The following is a 13,159-nucleotide window of genomic DNA, read 5'->3' on the forward strand; positions in this document are numbered from 1 at the left end:
ATTCGGACACCCATAATCCGGAATGATCTATAATCCGGACCTCAAAGCTAAAAACGTTCTGCGCATGTGCCGCGTTAGCACATGCGCACAGGCGTTTTACGCGTGCGCGTAAGAACTTGACTACTGCGCATATGCGTGTGAGCAAGCGCAGAATACGTTTTCGCCTGCGCGTTTAATGTATAACGGACGGTGAAAGCTAAAATTATCTAATTATCTATTTCAGTTAATGTTAATGATTGCGTTGTTCCTTAATCTTCGAATAGGATCCCGCTTATTATTTTTTGCAGACTGTAAGAGCAATTTTATAAAAGTAAACTTGAACTTTCGATTATGTCAAATAGAATTTTCGATGCTGGAACTTCCAAAGGATCTACAAAACGAAAGTATGTTTCAATGTCCAACAAACAAAAAGTGAAATTGCTGCAAAAAATGGATAAAGACATGAAGAATGTGACAGAGAGGTTAGTGAAAACGAAAAAATTTCGATTGACAAGTTAGTCGGTATTCTCGGCACAGCAATTAACGGGACTTGAACAGCGGAACTTTTTAACTGAACAAGAAATTATGTTTGTTTATAGAATTAAAGAGAAAGTATTATCACATAAAACGAAGCAACTTAAACAACTTACATTGAAAGAAATGTTTAATAAAGTAAACAAATAAATATTAAGCTTTTTTTTTTGTAAATTTTGATACTCTTTAGATCATAATTGTTCTTTATTTCATAAATTACGATTTCATATTTTTAATTTTAGAATTTCTGAATGCCATCTTATGAGATTTAAACTGATGATCTATAATCCGGAATCGCCGAAGTCCCGACGAGTCCGGATTAACGACTTTTGACTGTATTATTTTATATTCATAGATGATGGATTATTTGTACCTCTACTAGTTGCTGTGCTGTGAATCAGATAAATCGGCATTTCTCCTTTCCTGAATGGAAAGTTGTTCCTTCATCTAGATCTTTCTCTAAATATTTATGGGCACTTGAGAGTGCAAAAAATAATTCAGTAGCTTCCTCTGCTGTATTTCCTTAGTAAGTGTAAAAAATAATTGGACCAAAACTAAGTAGAGATTTTCAGTGGAGACATATGATTATGAAAATAGATAGAATATATGATTATGAAAAACTACTAAAGTAATTAAGTTTCACTTATTGTAAGAATTGACCTTGAACATTTGTGTTCCGAAATCATTGAGTTCATAAATTTTGTGCTTGTAATGATAAATAAAACCAATGAAAAATTATCAGTGAATGAAGGGTTATGCACTAGAAAAAGGGTTTCCATGTGTTGTCCCCTGTGCTTTATCCCATGTTAATCTGTATTGTTAAAAAACCACATTATGTGATCAAGGCATTCACTGAAACTGTTTTAGTATTTTGTGAAGTTATTACTAGATTATGGCACTAATCAGACATAGTAAAATAGTTTACCATGGACATTTAAAAATTGATCAAGTTTGTGGTAAGTGTACCTCCCATGGCCTTATAAAGGCTTAATACAAACTTCTAAAAATTTAAGAAAATGTTAGATAATGAAAACTTTTGGTAATTGTTAAGTTTATCTTGTGAAGAATAGTTATTTATGTTTTTGGCTTGTACCTTGATGCAACATTTTGCTTTTTTGTACATTCAATTTTGTCATCATTCATTATTCTTAACACGCCTCTGTAGCAAAAGATACCACTAATATTATATTTTGCACCAATGATTAACGATTTGTTTAAAGAACATTTTATCAAAGTTTGTGAAACTAACTTTTGTTTCGCCTTCTGATTCTCTATTTCATATTAATTATCATAAAATATAAAATCAAGGAAATGTTGGAAATTTAATAATAGGAGTTACATTAACAAAGTAATGCAAGAGCTTCCAGTTCAAGCCAAAAAAAACTAAACTTACTGTTTCATTTACATATTAAAAGTGAATTTTGCTAAGTATATGATTATGAACTACATGAATTTCTAGTCAACAGTGAAGTAATTTTTCACGCTGAAGTTACAAATATTTCTTCTGTAACAAAAAATCCATCTTTTTCTAATGTAAGATTTTTTTAAGTGGATTTCCAATTTTATTTCACTTACTTTTAAAGGATGGTAATATTAATGTTGCAACTGATAAAATTGCATTCACAATTTTGCAATTTACAATTCAAAAACTCAGAGTTATAAAGCCAACAGGATTGATAACCCAAGGAATGTGATTGAAATCTGGGCTAAAGGTATCTGAAATATTCAAATTGCAATTTACCAGATTAAAGATTAGATGCCCATTTGACTAAAATTTTAAAAATTGGAACCGAATCTTGTATTTAGATTACAGTTTTATACTTTAACAAAATTTGAACTGCATAATTGGGATGGGGCTGCTAATTTGAGAGTTAAATCATGTTTTCAAAATTACAGTGAGAAACCATGGGGTTGTAGTGATATTATTGCATCATAAATTAATCTCATTTATGAGACTTTTATTCATATTTAATTAAAAAAATATGTAATTATTCAGGATATAAGTATACAGTTTTTTTGTGGATCACTTGCACACCAAACTTCCCGCAAATGAAGTGGCAACAATTTCAATTTTTCTGGGACATGAAATTCGCTTATTGAAAACAAGTCTTAGTATTAACAATAAAGTCAGTGTTAAAAAGGAAGAAAAGTACAACCAGAATGTGGGATGCTTTTGAGGCAACATGATGCAGCGAAACTACATACAAGACAGCGAGGAAATATCACCTTAAAACTTCCTGTGAGCTGAAAGTCAGGAATATAGTCCATTGACACTGTTGTTCTATGTCAGAGGTTATTTTGACTTCGTTCTCAACCTTGACATTCACTGTCACGAGTTAGTCAGGGATGTATGGGCGTTTTCGTGTTTTTCCCCATGGGTAATGTGAATACGAGCCACCTACCCTTAAAAAGTTTTCCACGAAGGCAGATAGCCCTCGAGGCTTTGCCATAATCACATAAACCAAACTTCCAGTCAGTCAGTCACCTAAATGTTTTGGTTGCCAAATTAACCTCTTAACGAGTCCATTTTTTTACCAGAAGTAATGATAAAAAAGGCGTATTTTTTTGTTGTGTATAATTAAACACCATTCTTAATAAAATAAGAAAATGGGGGAATGTTTTTTAATCATTATCACTTTTAATGCTTTTAGATAATTTTTTTATTTATAACTTTGGAGCACGAAATTCCCTAAATGTTTCCTTTTTTCAAGTATACATGCAATCAATAATGTTTTACAAATTTTATGCAATCAATAATGTTTTACAAATTTAAAAAAAAAAAATTCTCATACTTACTATGAATTTTGAAGTTTACACTTTTTCAAGTGTTTTCTGATAAAAATTCTGGTACAACTCACATCTTCATCTCAGCTCGGCTCACTATGTGAAGCATAATCCAGATAGTTAGAATACAGTTCTTAATCGGTATCAGAATTCAGTTCATCATCTAACAAGATGTATTTATCTTTTACTTCATCCATGATTTCAAAAAAAGGGGGGACATGCTGCATTTTGAGTTCACAAGTGTTGCTCTCAGCAAATCAGAAATTTCATGAAAAAGAAAGTATTCATTCCCACTTTCATAAAGAAAAATGCAGATGAAAGGATTTCAGTGATGTGGACAAACTACTGCATCTGTTGAAACATATTAATACTACGTAGTTTCCTTAGGATTAAAAATATGGGAAAACCAGAAAAGAAAAGGGAAAAGTATCAATGCCCATACAGCGTACAGGTAAACCAGTTGGTAGCAACTTAAGGGGTTAATTTATCAAAGTCAGGCTACGTTTCTGGTTAAATAACTGGTTGTTATAAAAGGAACAAAAACGTGTAGCTTTCATCAGTTAATTTTAAAGCGTTTATTTTCCAAAGGGATTGATTTTATATACTGCAATAACCTTGACTTGATATTTGAAATTTTGGAGTACCAACACAATCCACAAGAAGGAGATTGTTCATAGACAGATGTAATACAATCTTGAAAGCAATCCTGCTTCAAAAGGGAAATTAATATCTATAAAGGTCATTTGCTTATATTGTATACATGAACAACTTCCATGAAACTTTCCTCAGCTGTATAACATATGTAGAAAACATCAGCCTGTCAGAAAGTAATACATTTACACCTTGAACTGATCTCAAGAATTTATTCAGAGAAGGAAAAATTTTTTAATTTCACATTTCTTAAATATTTTTGTGTAACACATCCTTTATACAATTTGAAAAAAAAAGTAATTTTAATATTTTATTTTCCGTGTGAAGAGTTGATTTTGAAAAGTTGTTATTACAGTAAGAAGACTCTAACACTGGAAAAATGTAAAACTTAATAAACATTTCACGAGTATTCAGAAGATAATAAAAGTTTTTAGACATTTTCTCTTTATTAATAGTAGCTCTTTATTAATATGGATAATATACAGAAAGCTGATTTAGTGAAATTTGCCGAAACCTGATACTTGTGACATTAAAGCTTGTTAAACTTTGAATGTTGCTGATTATTAGAAAATGGCAAAACACACAAGGACTGTCTCCCTAAAGAGAGGGATTCCTTCGTAAAAGACTTTCTGTGACAAGCTTGTTCGTATTCACGTTACACATTGGAGAAAACCAACCTTGCAGCCTAGGATCAGACCTAGATCTGATCCTAAGTTCGTATGTCGAACTGCCAGGATTCAGGTCTTTACTACTTAACCAGTTGTGGCCCTTCGAATGTTAAAGATGAGGAGATTCAACATGGTAATGACATAAGAAGTCCTGAATCCCCCTCCAGTCCAAATTTAGATTGCATTAACAGTACAGTAAAGCCAATGGCTTCTTACAGAAAATATTTTTTTTAAAACCTACATTGTCAAAAAAGCTGCCATGATCAGTATAATGAGTGGCATTATTGTCTGCTGTATTATTGAGCTTGGGTTCAAACCCAGAAAATGCTTGGATGTTTGTGAGTGTATAATGTCTGTATGGCATAGGGGCATTTAAAATGTTCTCTTCCTGAAAGCCCTCTTAAGAGGTTCAGTGGAGGGGAAAAGGGATATTAGACCTGTGGATCTATTTCTTATTTATTAGCATATTCTCTATCAAAATTGAGATGGAATCTTCCCATTCTCATGGGCTTAAAATCTGTTGCCCCCTTGTGGTTTCTAAAATGAATTGTGCACAAAAACATAGGTAATACAGTATTATTTTAATCAGTGCACAGTACTAATAATGCAAAAAAGAATAATTTATTTAATTTATGTCACCATATTTCTAAAAATGTGCACTTGAAAGTAACTTTAATTGTAAAAATAAAAAAACAACAAAAATCAACCCTTATTCACTAAGTACATTAATCAGATAGCTATATTATTGAACTTAATGAACATAGCTTATCTTACATATTTCATTTCATGTTTAGGAAGTCATTTTATCAAAAAGGAAGTTTGAATCAAATTTGCTAATATCATTCAATGCTGTATCTTCAATTCAAGGGGTGGTAGGTCCAGTTTGAGATTTTTATGTGCAAGAAAGTTAATAAAAATTTTACAGTACAATGTGTGTTTTACAGTACAACAGCAAGCAAACTGTTAGTTCTAAACTGTACAGAATGAAAAAGTCAAATTGCTTTTTATCTTAAGTCTTGTTTACACAAGTACTGCAGGGCCTGAAAAAATATTCTCTGGCCTTTTATTTATTCACAATAAAATTGAAAAATTCTGTGGATGTTGAAACTGTAGCTACATTGGCCATCAACTAAAATTAGTTGAATTTGATTTATTTTAAAATACATTTATCTCCACTTACAATATTTCAATCAGTTTTCAGTTATTTCATAATTTTCTACCACGTTATTGCCATGCCAGTTATAACCGGTGATTTTAATCATTTTGCCCACTTGCCAGTTTTTCTTCAAATATTTTGCTTGGTTAACATTTCCTCGCACCATACTCCTTATTGTTCTGTTTCTCAGATGATATCTCTTAAATGATGAAAGATAATATTGTAGAGATTGAAAATCAATATTATATTTAAGTGTTGTGGTTTATTTCTCAGGAAAATGTGAATGTTTTATTGAGGAATTGTATCATATACTTTCTCTAAAGTAAAATAAGTTCACGTACATGCAATATTTCCTCTTCATTTGTCTTACAGCTGCATAGAACAAAATTTATTGTGCAAAAAGTAAACAATCAGAGAAGATTAAATAACTGTACTATCATTGTGAATCTTCTTTCTGTAAGTATATGTAGATATTCTGCAGTTATTTGTATGGGCGGGGACTAAAAATCATTGAGGCACGTAACTTATAGGGAATGCTGCGTGCTTGCTAAATTATTTAATCAAGACAAATTTTCTGTATTGACAAAGCATACTAGCACAATTTGTGCAGTTCTCTTCAACATAAGTATTTCAGTCTACTTTCTCAGGAAGTTTAAAATAGTATATGTAATTTGCAATGAGAAAGTTTTAAGAATATCAATAAAATTGCATTAATTCAGGAATAATGGAAGTAACCTCTTACTGTTGTATCACTTGTAGATGCTGTTTTATTATTTCCTCTTCTTTTGTTATTGTTTAAATTACACTTTGCATTTACTTCTGAAAGTTTTTATCCAACTTATTTATTGTAAAACTTTGCTACATTTCGAATGCATTGAATATCGATTGAGTTTGGAATTTAAATGAAATAGTATTTCTTCTCGTGTAATATTAAAACTTTACAGAACTAAAAAGTACTTAATTTAAAGAGGGAAATGCAAAATTAAGACTATATCTTAATGACAAAATATAAATTCAGATTAAATAAAAAGTGTTAAAAAATTGTGCTTATATTCTACGTTATTCTCTTACTGTGTGGATTTTTTTCGACACTAAGCTCAATTCTACATTTTTTTCTCATTCATTATTACATTATTTATTCCCTTCATTATTACATTTTCATCTTGCATCAATCGCAAATCTTCTTATGCAGCTTGGACATATTACATCTCAGCATGATAGAAAAACATGCCTCTGATTATATATATGCTGTATAGGGTAACATGTTTGGGCTAATCTTTGGAATATGGTAAAAGGTAGTTTGGCGACATTTTGGAGGCGATAAAGGTTACTACCTAGGACTTTGGGAATAATGTGAGAAGTACTCAGTTCCGATTACGCATTATTTTGTGTGAAGGAAATGAGAGATCGTGAGATATGTCATGTGACATTAATGGACGAATCACTGTTCTTTAATCGGAAAAGGGGGTATATTTGTAAAAATATCTGCTGTACTTTATAGCAGTAGTTTCATTCTATGTTCTGTGAAACAGTGTTGTTTAATATTTGGATCCCATGGCCATATATAAAGTAAATCGGAAATTTTTATTACATTTATGTGTAATTGAAAAGAATTGCTTAATTGCGGATAAGTATGAATGTCCAATATATGGGAATGAAATGAGATTGTGTGAAAGGAAGGATATTACATATAGTTTGAATGGCGGTGCAAGAAACCTGGTGAAAATGGACATTTTGTGATCCGCCATGCACTCAAGATTCTGTAGAAGATTAGGTAAGTTAGTATTTTTAATTATTTGAGGATATTATTTTTATGCATTGTTCTAAATGTAAAGAGTAAATAAATTAATATGGTATTATTGGAAAATTGTTATTAGCAATGATTTAGTTTAAAGTAATTAGTACTGTAAGCTAATTTTTATTAATTTAATGTACGTGCTTATTTATATTTTAAGTAGTGTTTTTAATTTAATTATATTTTAATTTAATTATCGTGATTTTGAGAGTTATATGTTTGTAGTATTTTGGAATACGTTTGAGTAGAAGTAAATGTGCATGGAAAGAATTTAAGTATTTGACACTAAGTATTTGTAATCATTTTAATGTTTTTTTATAAATTCGTTGGTGACGTTTATAATAGCTAATTTTAGAGGTAAAAGATTTTGGATATTTTATTTATTTTATACGTGCAAATGTCCATCCTTGGAAAGGGTATATACTTTTTCGTGATCAGGTAATTTCATATATGTCCTTTTTACCGAATTTAAAGATTCACAAAATTTTCATGCATTTTCGTGAAATTTTTCTAATTTTATGAGAAAAAAGCAGTGTACATGGATATAGTGAAGAGTGTGCGCAATGCCATTTTTGTGCAATTCTGGGATGTATTTTAAGTAAAAATAAGTCGACATGTACATGGTTTAATTATATTTTAATTAAATGATAGTTATTTTGTGAATTATATGTTTGTAGCAATTTGGTATATGTTTGAGTGGAAGTAAACGTGCATGGAAATAATTTAAATATTTGACACTAAGTATTTGTAACCATTTTTAATGTTTTGTTATGAATTCGTTGGTGACGTTTATAATAGATAATTTAGAGGTAAAAGTTTTTGGATATTTTATGTATATTATACGTGGAAATGTTTATCCTTGGATAGGGTATATACTTTTTCGCAATCAGGTTATTTCATATATGTGCTTTTTACCGAGTTTAAAGATTCACAAAATTTTCCTGCATTTTCGTGCAAATTTTTGTAATTTATGAGAAAATAGCAGTGTAGATGGATAAAGTCAAGAGTGTGCGCAATGCCATTTTTGTGCAATTCTGGGATGTTTTTTTAAGTAAAAATAAGTCGACGTGTACATGGTTACTGTGTATGTGCGATTTTGAAAAACGTGGCAAGGAGTTTGCGATTCTGCACTTTTTCCCAATTTTGCAGTTAATATTTGTCATGATTAAGCAGTTTTGTTCCATAAAATTTCTAACATAAGTGTAATTCGGCTAGCAGATTGTTGGAAAAAGTGTTGAGTAAATAAAAAGAAAAGAAACATGTCTTTACTTCGTGAAGACAAAATGGCAGCGGAAAAAAAAAATAGGGGGTTGCTGTAGCAGAGTTGGTTGCCAAAAAATCGCCAAGTTACCATAATCCAAAGCTCAACCCATGTTTGAGTTTCTTCAGCTTCTCTGGCCTTTTCTCGTATTCTTCTATCTTGCTATCTTAAGAAAGAGAAAAAATTAAAGAGGGAAATGTGAAATCGAAATTTTATCTTAATGACAAAATATAAATTAATATTAAATAAAATGTGTTAAAAATTGTGCGTGTATTCTATGTTATTGTCTTAATACTTGGGTTTTCTCGACGCTCGATGTATCCTGCATAAAAAATTCAACAATGCTTCCGCAAACTTAATAAATTCTTCCATTTTCATTATTCTTCTGTTTCAAACCCCAGAATAGAAAGCAGATCTTTTCAGGTATATTAAGCAATAGTAACTGTACATAACAAGATCAGTTTTTTTATTTATTTTTTGTTATTATGGTGTTAAGAAATGTGTGATAAGTGAAGAGTTTTTTCAGAAACTCAGATCGGTGAATAGTAATTATATTTTTTTAGCATTAAACACGGAAGCATGCACTTAGGACTATTCACCAAATAACGATTTAACATGTTTTGCAAATAAATGTGTTAGTAATTTTTAATTCTTGCGGAAGTTAAAACTGCTACTTTATGCATACTTCGTTGGAATGTTCTAAACAGTCTTAATTCCCATTAAGTTTCAAAACAATATTCTTAATAAAAAAGTATATTTATAAGTCCTTTTTCAATTTTAATGAATTGTAGGAGTTAAAAAAATTATTTTTAGGAGTAGCAGAAAAGAAGAGGGGAAGGGTAAATCTGAGAAAAATTAAATACAAGAAGCTTATTTAATTTTCCATTCACAAACTGTATAAGGTGTAATTAGGTTATTTTATGGTAGAAGTGTATGAGGGCTGGCTACATAAAAGAGAGGGATGCCTTTGTGGAGGACTTTCTAGGTGGAACTGTCACGTCTTTACATTACTTATATGGATAAACAAACTTGTAGTCAGCTCGTTCACTTGATAATGAATCCAAGTTGAACTGTAATTCTGAGTATTTAAGACTGCTGAGTATGAGTATGTACTGTATGAGTATTATCTTAAATATTCATATTTGTCATCAGCATATTAGCTTCTAGCTTTCCAATATTTGTGTGCAATATTATTATTCAAAAATCAGTTGCATAACTAGAACTCTTGGGCCTCTATTCAAAAAAAAAATTTGGGGCCCCCTATTAAATTTACAGTATTCTCCCCCCCTCAATTCAATGATTCCAGGAGCCAAAATTTTGATGATTTTTATCAGATAATAATTAAAAAATCCAATATGGACACCACATGACTTCCTTGTATTAAATTATACACATTTTCTGCTGCACTTCATCTATCTTACTTCCTTGAATGATTCTAATTTAATGAACCGGTCTCTGAAGACAAGAAGAAAATGACATCAAAAATTTTAAATTTTGAACTAAATATCCCAGTCAGTTTGTAGAGACAGTAGGTTTATTTTTGGAAGCAGAAGAGATGAAAATTTAGCAACCGCCTTCGCCGGGAATTGAACTGCAGACCTCTGGAATATCGGCCCAGTGTGCTACCATTACACCACGAAGGCACGCTAGGGAAGTGGGAGAAATACCTTATATACTCCCCTTTTTAAAGGGCAACTAGGGTTTTAGGAGACCAAGTCGCCAAATCCTGGGTGCGGAGAATCATTATCTACAACCCTTTTAGTTTAGGCGCCACTTGCAGAGACATTAGGTTTATTTTTGGAAGCAGAAGAGATGAAAATTTAGCAACCGCCTTCGCCAGGAATCAAACCGTGGACCTCTGGAATACCGGCCCAACGTGCTACTGTTACACCACGAAGGCACGCTAAGGAAGTGGGAGAAATACCTTATAAGTTTTTGTTGCACAGAAGTCAAACTTCTTATAATTTATTTTTTTCATGAGACTTTCCCAAATATTAGACTGGAGGAAAATTTATATTTAGTTATATGTCGATTTTTTTTTTTTTTTTTTTTATTTGACATTTGCAAAACATTTTTTGTCCTGGGAGACTTCTGAATGGAAATCTATGACTTCAACCAATGTCTGTGAAAATAAAGGTCGGATAAGGACTTTTAAGCCGGGTTAAAGGGCGGTATATTCTGCAAATTGCAATAAAAAAGTGAAGTGCACAACTGCAATAAAAAAGTGAACAGCACTCGCATATACAAAACTTCAACGCTCTACAGCTAACCGTCTTTGTGTTATGCCAGATATATATCTCTATTTCTCTGTCTATGTCTATCTGTCTCTGTACATATATATAGATATACATACATATGTACGTACGACTGTGCAAATGTCACGCAAAAAGATCCCTTTTGAATCTATTTTAAAACCATTTTATAAACCTTGTTTGAAAAGAAGAACCCTTTCTTCTGTCCGTACTTACAGATGTCGTGAAGAAAAAAACCGTCCACATGGATTTGTAAAAGGAGAAAATGGATATTTCCGTTGAAATATGATACACGACATTTTGGTATATATGTAACACTGAATTCAGCTTTTATGAGGGGACCTTGCCCTTGGTCATAGTATTTATAAAAGAATGTGACTTCTTTTAAGTTTAATCATGTGAATGTAGTTCAGCAGGACATTCAAGGGCCCTCTAAACCTTTGGGCACCTATGTGACAGCATTCTTTGCATACCTTATTTATGCCACTGCCAAATATGTGTAAAATTAATAAACTAAAAGGATCGTAGATATCTATTACAGGTATTTAAACAATTCCTGTATATTTCATCAGTCTCACAAGCTTCAAGAAAAAGGGATAAGCTTCAAGAAAAAGGGACCAGTTTTGTGGTCTTTTTCAATTATTCAAGTACTTCCCTCACACACACACACTCAGTTATTGATCAATCAATGAAATTGATCAGAACACTCAGAAATTGATCAATCAATGAGCGTCATCAGTCTGTGATAACGATAATTTCTAATACTTTCTCTCCAAGGCTACAAACTTGATCAGAATCGATATGCCATCAAGTGTCAAGCTATAGTAAGAAATAAAGTTAATAATTGTTTACATACAAGCATACATAATTTTATGTAGAAGAAAATTTAGTAAATAAAAGAAAGAGACATTATTTATTCTCAGTTTTTGTCCACTTATCAAATTTTGTCTGAAAGTATTAAAAGTTTTCATAAATTCTTTATTTTTAGTTTCCATTAAAGTAAATTATATAATAATTAAGAATTATTTGAAAGAAATATCAGTCTAAGAGTTTAGTATGTAGCTGTCAGTATATTTGAATTACAAAGTGTAACCAACAAAAATGTCTTGCTTGGATTTCAGATAAATATATATATATATATATATATATATTTTACCTTTGTTGTATTATTATTGTTTGTGTACGTTCTGAAAAATATTTCGTAAGGAAAATTTAAAATGTATTTAAAATATTTTTACTTTTGCTAATGAAATTTTTAATTTTGTTAAAAAAAAAAGAAAAGAAAAAAATTTAGCTCGGCAGTTGATTTCCTACTGTGCATTCGACCCGCATGTACTTTAAGACCACTGGCATACAGTATTTGGCTATCATAAAATTTTAGCAAACTGTTTATCATATTTAAATAGAAAGTAATGAGTAATTATTTTTCAGGTTAAATGGATACCAGTGGATCCACTTAAACCAGATTATGGGAAATATCCATTGTATAAGAAAGTCAAAACTTTTCACTTTGTTGTAGAAGAAGGCGACGCTTTATATTTACCTTCTTTGTGGTTTCATCATGTTAGGCAATCTCATTCATGTATTGCAGGTAATTTACAAACTATATTTGTTGTAGAATTATATCATGATATGAGTAGGATGCACAATTTTATTAAAACGTAGCCTTATAGCATTATATTTTTCTTCCAGTTAATTACTGGTATGACATGGACTTTGATGTAAAATATTGCTACTTTAAATTTCTCGAGAAAATTGGAGAATTATGTAATAAATCCAAAGACTATACTGACTAATTTTTGACATTATTGGTAAGTAAAAACTGTATTTTTAAACAATATTTCGTTTATTTATATTTATTTTTCTTCTTGTTGATATTTATTAAGGATCTGAAAAATATGTTTCCTTTTCCATATCTTAAAATAGTAATAATGATAAGTAAATGAAATGTTAAAAGGCCTTCCATTATATATATTGTTGCTTTTGAACAGCAGTAATTAAATTGCGAAACAAATATATTCAAAACCGTAAATGTAACTGTTACTCTCTTATACAGTTGAAAACATTAGAATTTAGAAT

The 13,159-nt window shown here is 30.8% G+C and overlaps 1 protein-coding gene across 7 annotated transcripts in view; it reads left to right on the top strand.

Moving 5' to 3' along the window:
* LOC118185922 (bifunctional peptidase and (3S)-lysyl hydroxylase Jmjd7-like) overlaps window positions 1–13,159 on the top strand; it is a 119,042-nt gene that overhangs the window by 72,904 nt on the left and 32,979 nt on the right. For 6 of the 7 annotated variants that reach the window (XR_015039175.1, XR_015039177.1, XR_015039176.1 and 3 more), the window contains exons 7-8: window positions 12,512–12,671; window positions 12,773–12,891. Coding sequence is in view for 2 of the 7 variants with exons in the window: in XM_085809738.1 (XP_085665864.1) it covers window positions 12,512–12,671; window positions 12,773–12,876 (264 nt within the window). In the remaining 5 variants the exon portion in view is untranslated. Of the gene's footprint in view, window positions 1–12,511; window positions 12,672–12,772; window positions 12,892–13,159 lie in introns of those variants that run through there. The other variant, XM_085809740.1, reaches the window with a different exon arrangement.

Source organism: Stegodyphus dumicola, chromosome X2 (assembly GCF_044657685.1).
Source record: "Stegodyphus dumicola isolate Sdum_Otavi_A_Nest chromosome X2, ASM4465768v1".
Taxonomy (NCBI): domain Eukaryota; kingdom Metazoa; phylum Arthropoda; class Arachnida; order Araneae; family Eresidae; genus Stegodyphus; species Stegodyphus dumicola.